Source organism: Canis aureus, chromosome 22, assembly GCF_053574225.1.
Source record: "Canis aureus isolate CA01 chromosome 22, VMU_Caureus_v.1.0, whole genome shotgun sequence".
Taxonomy (NCBI): domain Eukaryota; kingdom Metazoa; phylum Chordata; class Mammalia; order Carnivora; family Canidae; genus Canis; species Canis aureus.
In genome coordinates this window covers 24,727,214-24,742,424 of record NC_135632.1, presented here as the reverse complement: position 1 = coordinate 24,742,424, position 15,211 = coordinate 24,727,214, and the positions used below count along the sequence as shown (strand labels likewise).

The 15,211-nt window shown below is 34.6% G+C and overlaps 1 protein-coding gene across 3 annotated transcripts in view; it reads right to left on the bottom strand.

The window, feature by feature from the left end:
* The window catches only part of PIK3R4 (phosphoinositide-3-kinase regulatory subunit 4), a 71,488-nt gene that overhangs the window by 34,742 nt on the left and 21,535 nt on the right, over positions 1 to 15,211 (bottom strand). For all 3 annotated transcript variants that reach the window (XM_077865233.1, XM_077865231.1, XM_077865232.1), the window contains exons 7-9: positions 9,493 to 9,666; positions 6,309 to 6,454; positions 3,704 to 3,907 (exon numbers count right to left, since the gene is read on the bottom strand). In XM_077865233.1, coding sequence (XP_077721359.1) covers positions 3,704 to 3,907; positions 6,309 to 6,454; positions 9,493 to 9,666 — 524 coding nt within the window. The remainder of the gene's footprint in view (positions 1 to 3,703; positions 3,908 to 6,308; positions 6,455 to 9,492; positions 9,667 to 15,211) is intronic.

The window sequence follows — 15,211 nt, the reverse complement described above, 5'->3', positions numbered from 1 at the left end:
AGGTATGAACTTACCCAAGGAGGTGAACAACCTATACTCTGAAAACTATACAACATCAATGAAAGAAATTGAAGACAACACAAATGGATTGGAAGAATTAATACTGTTAAAATGTCCATACTACCCAAAGCAATCTACAGCAATCTGTATTCAAGGTAATCCCTATCACAATACCAACAATATTTTTCAGAGAACTAAAACGAATAATACTAAAATTTGTATGGGAACACAAAAGACCCAAGTAGCCAAAGCAATCTTGAGAAAGAAGAACAAAGCTGAAAGTATCACAATCCCAGAATTCAAGATATACTATAAAGCTGTAGTAATCAAAACAATATGAAACAGACACATAGGTCAATGAAACATAATAAAGAACCAAGAAATAAATCCATAGGCAAAAATATAAAATGGAAAAAGTCTCTTCAATAAATGGGGTTGGGAAAACTTGACAACTACATGCAAAAAAATAAACCAGACCACTTCCTTACACCATACACAAAAGTAAACTCAAAATAAAGACCTAAATTTGAGACCTGAAACAATAAAACTTCTAGAGAACATAGGCAATAATTTCTTTGACAGGAGCCATAGAAACATTTTTCTAGATATGTCTTCTCAAGCAAATATAAACTACTAGGATTACACGAAAGTAAAAAGCTTTTGCATAGCAAAGGAAACCATCAACAAAACCAACAACAAAACAAAAAGACAACCTAAATGAATGTGAATAAATATTTGCAAATGATATATCCAATAAGGGGTTAGTATCTAAAATATATAAAGAACTTGCACAACTCAACACAAAAATATTAACATTTTTCCAAAGAAGACATACGGATGGCCAACAAACACATGAAAAGATGCTCAATATCACTCATCATCAAGGAAATGCAAATCAAAACTACTGAGATATCACGTCACACCAGTTTGAATGGCTAAAACAAAAAAGACAAGAAATAATAAGACAAGAAATAATAAGTATTGACAAGAATACGGAAAAAGGGAACCTTCATGCACTGTTGGTAGGAATGCAAACTGACATAGCCACTGTGGAAAACAGTATGGGAGTTCCTCAAAAAGTTAAAAACAGAACTACCCATATGATCCAGTAATTCCACTACTCAATACTTACCCAACTATAAAACACGAATTCAAAAAGATATATGCATTGCATATACTGTTGCAGCATTATTTACAAGAGTCAAAATTTAGAAGCAGCCCAAGTGTCCACTGATTGATGAATGGACAAAGAAGATGTAGTATATATGTGTGTATACACACACACACAGGAGTATTACTCAGCCATTTAAAAAATGAAATTAAAAAAAAAAAGAATGAAATCTCATCATTTGGAACATGGACAGATCTGAAGAATGTAATGCAAAGTGAAAAGAGCCAGTCAGAGAAAGACAAATCCCATATGATTTCACTCATATCTGTACTTTAAGAAATAAAACAAATGAGCATATAAAAAAGAGAGACAAATAAAAAAATAGACTCTTAACCACGAGAACTGATGGTTACCAGAGGGGGGGTGGGAGGCAGAGGGTGAAATAGGTAAAGGAAATTAAGAGTACACTTATTTTGATGAGCAGTGGATAATGTATAGAATTGCTGAGTCACTATACTTTATACCTGAAACTAAAATAATATTGTACGTTAACTATACTGGATTTAAAATTAAAAAAAAAAAGCAAGGTTAAAAGGGTCAAATTGATTTCAAGTAACTGTACAACACAATAACCTGACACTATATAAAGGAATTCAGCACTCTAACAACATAAAATTCACAATCAACAGAGAAAGAAACTTGGTGACTGGGGATCAGAGATTGCAGGAAACCTAACATTTTATTACAGATCTTCCAATATCTTTTCAATTTTACACCTTGTGTCTACATACCAATGAAACTATTTTACCCATGATGTGTCTCAAGTGCAGTCCTTACAAAAGAGCACTGTAAAACCCCCATTAAAAAAATATTTTGTAGTAATATTCAAAATTCCCATTTGCAGAGGCTAAAAGCATCCTTCCCTCTGTATCTCTGACATTAGGAACAGGGACTCAATTCCTAACTCCAAAGCTGCCCCTGACTGCAAGCCTCTGCAAGTAATCCCAAGAAACTCAGGTAGTGGAAGAAACAAAAAGAAGTGAAGGCAGACAAAAGGTGTTGGAGGGGTCAGAGGAGATGAACTGCACATGAACTCTTCCTAAGTCCATAAAAAACTTAAGCAAGCCTCTCAGCCTTTGCTCCCTGTCCTTTATTTTGAGGCAAGATGGCATGGTGAAGGAGTACGGGCTTTAGAGTCAGACGGGTTTAAGGTTCCAATGTCAGCTTTGAAGCTGTTTTTTGAAACTGTTGTTAAGAAACAACATAAAACCAGGGAAAACCTGGTCCTCTTTCCCCACTCATTCAAATGAGGGTACAAATGACAGAGAAATGAATATATCAAACACTAACATTTCAGAGGACTATGAGTCAGTAAGTTTTACTGATTTCATCATGGTACACAAGAATGACGGCTGGCTGTGGAAGCAGAGATGGTAGAAGGGTTTAGGAGGACAGGAGGAAGCAGAAAGTAAAAAGCACTGGAAACTGCTCCTTCCCCCTCCCTCCTTTTACACATGGCAATGACAAAACCTATACCCACAGCAAGGTGAAAAGCAAGAACCAGGAGCTAGAGTGGCCCAAGTAACTAATGACTTACAACTAAGTTTTAGTATAAAAGGTTTTAATTTAATATACAGAATTTGTAGGACAGAAAAATACAAAGAACCACCATCTAAACTCAAAGAAACAACTAAATTGAGGTAGTTTTAACTGCATGCTGAAATCTTTTTGATAAGGATTACTCAAGAGAAACAACAGAAAAATGTGATTCAATATCCAGTTTTCCATAAATTGCTTTCTAAAATATAATATACATCTAATGTATGAGCCAAGGTTAAAAGAAAACCTGAAGAAAAACCTCTTTGGTGATTCAAGTCATATCAAATTAAGACTTCTAAAATATAGGAAACAGAACCACCAGCTAAGAAGGGACATTCAGAGGCAGCTCTAACCTCCAGGCAAATTGAGACCCAGAAGAACCAAAATGGTTCTTCCTTCACCCAAACCAACATATGAACATGAAACAGCACTGGATATTCAGTGACTGGTACAATACAAGAAAGGATTTATAACCTCAAACATCAAATTCTCTCTACCAACTGAAACATTTTCTCATCTTCTTATTACACAAGACATGATTGACAAATTCTCTTAACCAAAATGTCCTAAAGACATTAGTGAGAACTCTCTAAATTTGGACTGAAATAAACCAGGATCTTTCCATCCTGCATCTGTGCTTTGCAATGTTTCTTCTAATTGAATTTCTTTAATTATCTTTTGGCAAAATATGGAATTGAATCAAGAATATTACTCAAATTTAAAGTTACATCTACTCTCCACCTTATTTATATAGACAATAATCACAAAAGAAACTTGATAGTCTACCACGATTCCTTATTTAGCTCAAACCAATGTCTTATCACCATCCTAGTATCTCCTAAATGCCAAGGCAAATGTATATATTTGCAGCTTTATTTACTCATTTGTTATGATACAGCCTAATCAACCCAAAATATTTTCATAACTAAATGGATACTTGAATGTTTTTATGAAATCTGTGTTTAAATTAAGATTTCAGAAAGGTGATACAACCTGTGAGAGTAATTTCTTCAGAAGCTGTGCTATGGCAGGATCCTCCGGTGGAGGGCAGTCAGGAAGAGATCCATTTCGTTTCTTCTGGCGCATGTGAAGATGTCTGAACAAACTAGTAATATCTTTAGACCTCAAAGCATAATCAAATATAGACCGACTTACTGGCTCTTTTAAAACACTGAGTAGAACAAGTTTCCTTTCAATCTATATTAAGAAAATAAAAAGAATCAGCCAAAGATAGAACATATAGTACAGTTATTTTCATATTCAGTATATACAACCTGTGTAAAGTTAACATAGATATTTATTTTCTAAGAAAATGGGAGATACTAACATCTGCAATTTTTGCTTAGAAGAAAAAAGAATACTAGTGACCTTTAAGAGCCAAGGATTTTCAGGGCACCTGGGTGGCTAAGTGGTTGAGCATCCACCTTCAGCTCAGGTCATGATCTCAGGATCCTGGGATCAAGTCCTGCATCAGGCTCCCCACAGGGAGCCTGCTTCTCCCTCTGCCTATGTCTCTGCTTCCTTCTCTCTGTGTGTCTCTCAAGAAGAAATAAAATCTTTAAAAAAAAAGAACCAAAGTTTTTCTTTACATAATGTAGCTAGCATGTGAGTACGCATCTGTGTCTTCCATACTAGAAGAATAATAGCATACACCAGGCTAGAAAAATTTTAAAAACAACAGACTTTGTCTGGATGCCAAAATGTCAGATGACCTCCTAGATCAAAAAACTACCTGTGGCACACAGGCCTAACAGCCAACAGGTACTGACAGAGAAAAGATGCTCAACAGTCACAGGGCTGCCCAGCAGTCATCACGTTCCCCAGTAGCTTCAACCCCTTCTAAAGAAACATTGCTTTCTCCATAGAGTTCATGATATCTTTCATTATCCAAAAGAATATCCTCCTTGTCAATGCATATATAATAAAAAGGATGAACATACTAACAGCAACCAAGAGAAGAGCATTTTCTTTAGACATTTAACTACCTGATAAGCTGGCCAGTGAAAACCAGCATAAAAAGGTATCTTTTGTCTAATTCAAACCGTAGAAAGGTAAGATTTATGAAGCATATGGATAACTAGCCTCTCAACTCCCAATCCTGACCTTTCAAAAAATAAAGCAATGAAAAAAAGCAAAAAATATAAATAATATATATTATATGTAATATACATATATATGAATTTACACAGATATATATAAATATTATACATATATAATATATATATATTCCTAAGGAAACAAAGAGAGTGGTGCAGATTTCTAACAACAAAAACCACTTAATGTCAGATTCTTTTTTAATGTCAGATTTATTAAACCACCACGAAGTTATTACAAATGCATGTAGTTTTTAATTCCCATGGATACTTTCTCCACATTGTGTTATAAAAGAGTTAATAAACTTCTACATGAAATAAGTAGTCAAAAGTAGAAGAATCTTTTGAAAGGAAGACAAAGGATCCAAGAAAACTTTATTAAACTTTAAAAGAAAAAAGGGTTGGGGTGCCTGGCTGGCTCAGTTGGAAGAGCATGTGACTCATGATCTTAGGGTCATGAGTTCGAGCCCTATACTGGGTACAGACATACTACTTAAATACATAAGCTGTTTAAAAATTAATTAATTAAATAAAAAGGCATATTTGCTGGTAATATCTTTCATAAATATACATATATACACACACACATACATATAATTTGCTGAGAGAAAAATTCTACAAATTATGAAATAATGATGATCCCCAGAAAAGGATGAATATATGGGGAAAAGGGTGGAAATCAGCCAAAGCCTCATTTCCAGAATATATCCAAGATGTTTTCCAATGTACCAAAGGGAAAATACATTGAGATATAAACATAGCAGAAGCTAGAAGCATGTGAATTTGCAAAGGGAAATAGATTTTTAGTAACATATAGAGTATTTCAGAATATTTTAACAGTATCATCTCTCAACAGTTCACTCAATTTAGAGCTTTCCAGGAGATAAAGGATGTAAATGCTGACAAGTTGGGTAAATAAGGTAAATAACTGCTTTATACAAACCAAAAACCTGAAATTTATCATCTAGTGCTATACTGGGTGGGAAGAGAGGAGGGGGGCACAAGTCATTAGATTTTTTTAAAAGATTAAATTAGATCTTAAAAGATTAAGCTTTTTTTAAAAAAAAAAAAAAGAAAAAGATAAGGAAAGAAATCAGAACCAGCTGGTGGTCCAAAAAATGAACATCTGTAAAAGGCTTTTTCCAATTTATTATAAATGCTGACTTGGGCTAAAATCAGTTATACTTTTTTACAATAAAAGCAGAGCACATTTCCACTATATTTCACTTTAACAGCACATGTTTTACAACACTGCACATAAGAAAATAAAGTATGAACTATTGAGTGCTATATTATGCATAACATGATATATAACATAAGTCTCTTGAACTTTTCTCACCTTCCATACTGTTTGTTCCATTAACATTAACTAGCTTAAAGGAATGTGAAAATGCTATAGCTAACTTAAATCTTTAAAATTTTAAATAAAAATAGGACTTTCTAAACCTTTTTTTTAAGAGGTACTATTTGGAGAAAAGATTGACTCCAAGTTGGAATAAGCATACCTGTATTATTGGTTGAGTAATATATGGCTCAAGGTAAGGCATCAGTTTGCAGTATACATCAGCTGTACTTATTTGATGAGCTACCACTGTGATAAATCCTACGGCACCATAGCGTATCCATAGATTGGGATGACACAGAAATGGGGCTAAATAAGAAAAGAAAAAGGTATGGATTTAAACCATGCCCACAAATAGTTTTAAACTACTAGTATAAACAAATGTTCACTTTTAAAACACAACTGATATACCACAATGTTATCAGCTGCCTTCACATACTCAATTATTCTATAGCATAAACTCAACTCAACATACTAATATTATATAGACCCTATCATAAATATCAGCAATAATACCGTAAAAAAATAAAAGGAGCCACTTACCTGACATTCTTTTTAATGAAAAGGTTTGATCAAATCTAATACATCATTCATGAATTCATTCACAAGGCATTATGAATAGAAACTAAAGGCAGAAAATATGATGGCCATGCTTAAAGAATTTAAAATATAAGATTAGGGGCACCTGGGTGGCTCAGTCGGTTAAGCATCTGCCTTCAGCTCAGGTCATGATCTCGGCGTCCTGGGATCAAGCCCTGCATCAGGCTCCCTGCTCAACAGAGAGTCTGCTTGTGCCTCTCCCTCTGCCCCTCACCTCCACTCAAGCTCCCCCTCTATCTCTCTCTCTCTCTCTCTCTCTGCTCAATCTCTCACAAATAAAATCATTAAAAAACTAAAAACAATGAAATATGCAAGAAAAGTAAATAAATGCCTTTTCACTCCTTTTAACTATCTTGTGTATTATACTCAAAAATCAATGACTTCAACTAATCAAAGATTTAGAATAAAATTCAAACTTTTAAACTTATTTAGAAAAGAACTTTCAAAAGAAATATATATATAGGGAGCCCTGGGTGGCGCAGCAGTTTGGCGCCTTCCTTTGGCCCAGGGCGTGATCCTGGAGACCCGGGATCGAATCCCACGTCGGGCTCCCGGTGCATGGAGCCTGCTTCTCCCTCTGCCTGTGTCTCTGCCTCTCTCGCTCTCTGTGTGTGACTATCATAAATAAATAAAAATAAAAAAAAAGAAATATATATACACACACACACACACACATTTGTTGTGAGTATGCAAAAACATTGGCATTTAGAGGATATTAATTTTTTTTTTGGATATTAATTTTATAAGAAATTTTGGGTGACAGGGAAATAAGAACACTGTCATATGCCAGTATCACTTATATAAAAAGGGACAGAGAAAAAATTTGTTCAAAGTTTCTGTTTCCAAAGTTCTCCCATTTCCAATTCTTTTAATTACACATGGAGAAGGTTTTATTTCATAAGCACAAAGCAGCCCTCTGATACAACAAGGAAGGGTTGGTAGCTTTCCTTTGACAACAGGCAAAATGAGGACTGGAAAAATATTGAAAAATCTCCAAAAAGTAGCTAAAAATGACCTGGCAGGTGTTAGACACTGTATGAGCCTGAGTTATTAGTCCCAATTTTTTACATTATCTCTATTACACGATCGCACTCTTTGCCTTGCACTCATGATATACAAAGGGTACTTCTCTACCTCTGGCCTTTAGCTCAGTCGTATCAACCTGCTCTGGCCAATGGGATATTAGCAGACATAACACTAACAGAGCCCTGAAATGTGCTATATGGATAGGCTTGCTGTCTCATGCTTCTGCCATTACCCAGAACATAACCCAAGAAACTGCTGCCCATCTAATATGGGCACCAGAATGAGAAATGGATCGCTGTCACCACAGACAATCTGGAGATACAAAGTCTTTTTTTTCTTTTTTTCTTTTTTTTTTTTTATTTATGATAGTCACACAGAGAGAGAGAGAGAGGCAGAGACACAGGCAGAGGGAGAAGCAGGCTCCATGCACCAGGAGCCCGATGTGGGATTTGATCCTGGGTCTCCAGGATCGCACCCTGGGCCAAAGGCAGGCGCCAAACCGCTGCGCCACCCAGGGATCCCTGGAGATACAAAGTCTAAAGCAGAGCCACCCATCCAGCCCACAGATTTATGAGGAGAACTTTACTGAAGTATTTTACTGAGATTTTATGGTTGACTGACATACAGCATCACTGTATCAGTAAGTAGCTGATATAAAGAACCTCAAACACTCAAGAGGATTTCCTATAAAACAGTGAACTTGATCTTTCCTCTAATACATTCTAATTATCTGGGGACAAGCACAAGGGAAGGGGAGTATTTGTAACACCTACGTGGGAAGAGTGTAGTATTTTTCAAAACTGTCAAAGAAATCATGATGCCATTATTACCACCACCATTCCCTTTAATAATCACTACAATAGACTATGAATTAAAAAAGGACAGCGAGATGTATATGGTTTGCGTGTTTTAAATAGACACTTCTACTTTACTAAAAATTGTTTTTTCTTTGAAATAGTTCAAAATGCCAACCAATGATTTATTTACTTGATTTTTCTCAGCAAGGTTTTTTCCCCTCTGACAGATAGTACCAAATTCAGTTCCAGTTCTAAGGGAGTTCCCTGTCCAAGAAGTTGTACTATACTGAGTTTATTCTATACTTAAAGATAGTCATTAATTTTGATGCTAAGATACAGAGTATCCCATATGTTTATTCTAAGATCAATCACAAGAAACAGCAGAACCCAGAACAATCTCCATTGCAAAACTTGAGAGGTAAAAAACTATCTTTATAATGATTTTTGTTTAAAAAATGACATTCATTTTTCAGATAAATAAAATGCTAATTATAAGCTACATTAAGTCTCAAAAACAGTTTCCAAGTAATTAGACAACAGAAGAAATGCATTATATGAAATTAGAACATACATATACATATTTATGCACAGAGAATATTCATCAATATAAGGAGAATCAAAGTCAAAGGCTAGAAAAACTCGATCCATAAAGATAATGCCACTTTCATAGGAGAAAAAAAAAGCACTGATGTCACAATTCAGAAAATGAAAATGAGTAGGAAAATATTCCACATAGCAAGTTATGCATGTTAGGACAATACATTTTCTCCTTAATATTATTACAGAAACAGACATACACACACAAGGAATAATAAAATTAAAACCCTGATTCCATATTGTCTAGAACTTTTACAATGCTCTATCATTTGTTATTTCTCTTAAGACACCTTAATTTTCTCCTAATTTTGAGAAACAGAAACTTACCAATATCACTGGCAAATTCATAGACATGGGGTTTTTGTAGCAGCCCTAACTGGCACATACAGGTAAGGGCATTAAGAGCTTTAACAATAACAAATTCCTCAGCATCACTAAGACCTTGTTGCAGCAGGGGTTTGAGAATTGAGGAGCTTTGCCAACCAACATAGGCAGCAACACCTGAAAAAGAAAAGCAACATTACGTAATTATTCTATACCTGAAAGTACAAATGCCATTAAGTTAATAAAATTAATCAAAACCCAAATATACTGAGCAACAATCCAGGAAAAAACATTGCATTTCCTACACAGCACAATAAATGAGAAAGATCCACACCAAAGCAAATCACCAAGAAATTCTGCAACACCATGGGAAATAAAGATCTTACGAACTTAGAGAAAGAAAAATATGTCCCCCAAAAAGAAAGGAGGAACGATAAAAACAAGCTTCATGAAACAATTTCTAGCAACAATGGAGACTAGTACACAACAGTAGACCTCCAAAGTTATGAAATAAATTTTACACTTAAACTGCCAATAAAATAAGAGAACGAGAAAATAAGTCATTTTGCAACACACAAGGACTATGTGGATTAACTTCCCATGCAACCCTTCCTAAGTAAGTTCTTGAGAATGTACTTCAGAAAAAAAGCAAATGTAGAATGTACAAAACAACAAACAGAACCCAGGAATTCAGGGGGAGAAACTGATAACAGCTAGCAAAGATTCAGAAATCAACCAGCAAATTAGAACTAAAAGCCAGTAAATTTCAAAAATGTTATCAAAAAGAAAAATGGAACATATTACAAGCAATAGATAAAACTGGTAAGAAAGAAGCTTGATATTACAAACAAGGTAAAGAAGATGTATTACTTCCTTTCAAAAGGAAAATAAAGGACTCTGAAACCCCAGAACAAACAAACAAAAAATTGCTCAAGAAAATCATGGTATAAGTAAAAAGTAAATTAAAATGTACAATGTCCTCAACAATCTGCAGGAGACAGAAAGGAGAATCCACTGGTGACACCATAAACATTTTCATCAAGTGATATAGGAGTCATGGCACTGGAACTGTGGGGAAGCAAATACAAATATAGCACACTACTTGGTTCTAAAGTCAGTAAAGTTTACACATTCATAATCATGTAAATTTTGCTTTGAAATTTCAGAATCAGTCTATACAAGCACAAGATCTTGTTATGACTACACAACAAAATGTATATGTTATCAACTATGCAATGCATTTGTTAGTTGAATTGTCAATAACTGGTTGAAATAACCAACCAACCAAGAAAAGGAGACAAATGTAGGAGCATTCATCTCCTTGTAGTCCAAATCAGAAGTAGATCAATAAGATGTAGGTTTAATTATTTAAAGTTACAAAAACAGCCACTAAAAACTAAAGCGCTGAAAACAGTGGTCTCTATCTCAAAAACAGAGGGGAAGAGGGATCAGGGCATGGTATGAGTTAAATTTTCATATGGCATAGAAAAAAGTCAAGAGATAAGTCTATATCTAACAATTCTTAAAAGTCATAGAAAAATATTAGATATGGCAATAAACACCTGAAGATATCAAACTAAAAATCCAGAGCAGCTACTTCTGTAAAATCCAACTATTGCTTTTTATACATTACTTTACAGATTTTGAATAATTTACAAAAGCATATTTCTCCTATAAAGTAATTCTAGACATTTTTTTTTCCTAATAAAAGGAAAAATACTACCCAAAATTCCTGTGGATTATATTTAGGAACTTTAAAAACCGAAATGTATAATGAGCCAAAGCAGTTCAAAATGTTTTGGAAAATAAGACTGACATCTGGGGGGATCCCTGGGTGGCGCAGCGCTTTGGCGCCTGCCTTTGGCCCAGGGCGCAATCCTGGAGACCCGGGATCGAATCCCACATCGGGCTCCTGGTGCATGGAGCCTGCTTCTCCCTCTGCCTGTGTCTCTGCCTCTCTCTCTCTCTCTCTGTGACTATCATAAATAAATAAAAATTTTAAAAAATTAAAAAAAAAAGACTGACATCTGGGGAACTTAATCTATACTAAAATTGCTCATAAATACCTAATAATTAAAATTTGATATAACTATAATAATAGAGTATCATATTGAGTATAGAAATGAGAAATCAAGGGAAGAGAAAAAGATACTCAGAAAACTAAAACTGAAAGACATAAGTATGCAACTGATGGTAACATAAGCTTCATCAATCAATGGGAAAGAAATGAAATGTTTAATAGTGTCAGGAAAACTGATTATTTTTCTGAGAAAAATCAGATTTCACCTTATACCACAGACCAAAATAAAAATTAAACAGTTAAGTGTGAAAAATAAAGCTTTATTAAAAAAAAAAGATGTGCACCCAACAGATTATTAACATGTTACTTGAAAAAAGTATTTGCCAATGATTAAAAGTTAATGTTTTTCATGTACATTTATAAAATGCTCAAGAACATCAACAAGAAAGACATACAGTCATCAGAAAATAATGGGCCAAAATAATTAAAAATTCATAGAATAAAAAGTACAAATGAGTAATCAACATGAGAAAGTTTTTCACCTCCACAGATTATCAAAGAAATACACATCAAAACAAGTTATCATTTTACCATACCAACAGGCAAAGATTATTTGAAGCCTATTCCATGTGAAAGAGTATGCAGTATGGTCAAACAATGCTGATCAGAATGGAAAATGATACTTCTTTGAAAAGCTTATAAAATGTATCAGGAGTTTTAAAAATATATTCATATTCTTTATAACTATAATTTCAGGCTTCTAGCCTGAGAAAATAATTAGAAGCAAATATTTATGTAAAATATTATCTCTATACAGTAGGAAAAAGAGTGAAAATAATTTAAATATTCAAAAATGATGAATTCTGATAAAACCATATAATGGAATATCTTAATCTATTAAATTATGATTTCTTTTTTTTAAAGATTTTATTTATTTATTCATGAGAGACAGAGAGAGAGAGAAAGAGAGAAAGAGAGAGAGATAGAGAGAGAGGCATAGAGACACAGGCAGAGGGAGAAGCAGGCTCCACGCAGGGAGCCCTATACAGAACTCGATCCTGGGTCTCCAAGATCACACCCTGGGATGAAGGCAGGCACTAAACCGCTGAGCCACCCGGGCTGCCCCTAAATTATGATTTCAAAAAAATTTTTATGACAGTAAATGTTTAGGATATATGTTATCAGAAAAAGAATTAGTAAATAATAAGATTAAAAAGTAATATAATACATACACAGTACTTATGTGCCCAGCACCATTACATATGTTAATTAATTTTATCTTCACAATACAACAGATAGGTATTTTTTTTAAGATTTTATTTATTTATTCATGAGAGACACAGAGAGAGAGAGAGACAGGCAGAGACACAGGTAGAGGGAGAAGCGGGCTCCATGCAGGGAGCTCAATATGGGACTCAATCCCGGGTCTCCAGGATCACGCCCTGGACCAAAGGTGGCGCTAAACGGCTGAGCCACCCGGGCTGCCCTCTTCTTGGTTTCTTAATTATCCAAATTTTCTACAGCAAGCATGTATTACTTTAAACAAAAACAACGAAAATTATTTTAAAATAAAAAAGTAACATAAAGGCAGGATTCAAAATACACATGAATTGATCAATAGATGGTGGAAGTTCTACACACCACCTTTTCCAGAAAAAAAGAACTAAAAATAAAATTTGAAAGAGGAAGAAAGCAAGAAAGATAAAAAGGTGTGAGAAGCAAAATATACTAAGAATGGCATTAGATAAGTTTGAGAGGAAAGACTGAGTTGAATCAATAAACTAATACAAAACAGTGGAAAAAACCATCAACAAAATGAAAAGGCAACCTACTGGATAGGAAAAAATATTTGCAAATGATATATTCAATAAGGGGTTAATATGCAAAATATATTAAAAACTTCCACAACTCAATGCCAGAAAGAGAAACAATCCAATTACAAAATGGGCACAGGACCCAAATAGACATTTTACCAAAGAAGACATACAGATGGCCAACACATGAAAAGATGCTCAACAGCACTAATCATCAGGGAAATGCAAATCAAAACCACGATGACCTTACACCTGTTAGAATGGCTAGTATTTTTTTTTTATTTCCACTTTATTGCTCAAGCACAGAACTTGAGATAAGCCCAGACCTTCAGCAACGTGCAGAGAAGAGGCTGAGGGGGTTGGGGACACAACCTGGCTGAGAAGAGAAACTGATCCAAAGGGAAATACTGGTGGGGGGACAGGAGGTGGTCGTCGGGACACCAGAAGACATCTTAGCCATACCATCTGAGGGGAGGATGGCAGCAGAGAGCAGTTCACGGGCACAGCAGTGGTTCTTCCCATGCCACTAGCACCCACATGGAGGCCACATGTTTAGGAATGGACCAGGAGGAGGAAATAACAAACATTGGCAAGGATGTGGAGAAAGGAGAATCCTTGTGCACTATTGGTAGGAATGTAAATTGATAACACCCACTATGGAAACAGTATGAAATTCTTCAAAAAACTAAAAACAGGAATACCATATTATCCAGTAATTCCACTTCTGGATATACACCCAAAGAGATAAATTCAGGCTCTCAAAGAGATTTCTGTACTCCCATTTTCATTACAGCATTTTTTACAAAAGCCAAGATATGGAAGGGACCTTCCATCAAAAGATGAAAGAATGAAGACGTGGTACATATATACAACAGTGTATTTACTCAGTGACAAAAGAGTGAAGTCTTGCCACTTGCAACAAGATGGATGGACCAAGAGGGTATTATGCTAAGTTAAGCAAGTCAGACAGGGAAAGACAAATACCGTATAACTTCACTTATATATGGAATCTAAAAAAAGGAAATGATTAATCAAAAACAGAAACAGAGCCATAAATACAGAGAACAAAATGGTGATTGCCAGAGGGGAAAGGGGTGCAATGGGTGAAATAGGTGAAGGCGATTAAGAAGTACAAACTTCGCTATAAAATAAGTCATGGGATGTAAAATACAACATAGAATATAAACAATAACATTACAACAACTTTGGTAAGTACACTTACTGTGGTGAGCACTTCATAATATATGTAAGTATCAAATCACTGTTGTACATTTGAAACTAATATATGCCAATTGTACATCGAAAAATTTTTAAATTTTTTAACTATCAAGATGTCTGAAAATAGGAGACACAATAAACTCCAATAATAACAAAGCAAGAACAATTCAAAACTTGTTAAACGGAGAAAAGTATCTTTTTCTCCAAAATATTGTATGACAGCATTTGCAGATATATCAATACTGTTGCTGTATGAGTTTTTTTTATTTTTGGGGGGAAAAAAAGGGCAAACCTTTTAGCAGTTAGTTTTCTAGATTCTTGGCAACCAATAATCTAAACTCTACAGCTTTCTGCAATTATATGAGAAAGTTCAGATATCAGTGAAACTTTCCAATGTATAGAATAGTTTTCAATCTTTTAAGTTAACAGACAAGCTGTTATAATCATGTACAAAATTATATTAAAAAAAGGTTAGTTGGTAACCATAATAACATGGCCTGGATAAAATTATATAATCATCTCAATAGATGCAGAAAAAGCACTTGACAAAATTTAACATCTGTTCATGACAAAAACTCTCAACAAAGTGGGTTTAGAGGAAACATACCCCAACATAATATGTAAAAAACCCACAGCTTACATCATACTCAATGGTGAAAAACTGAGAGCT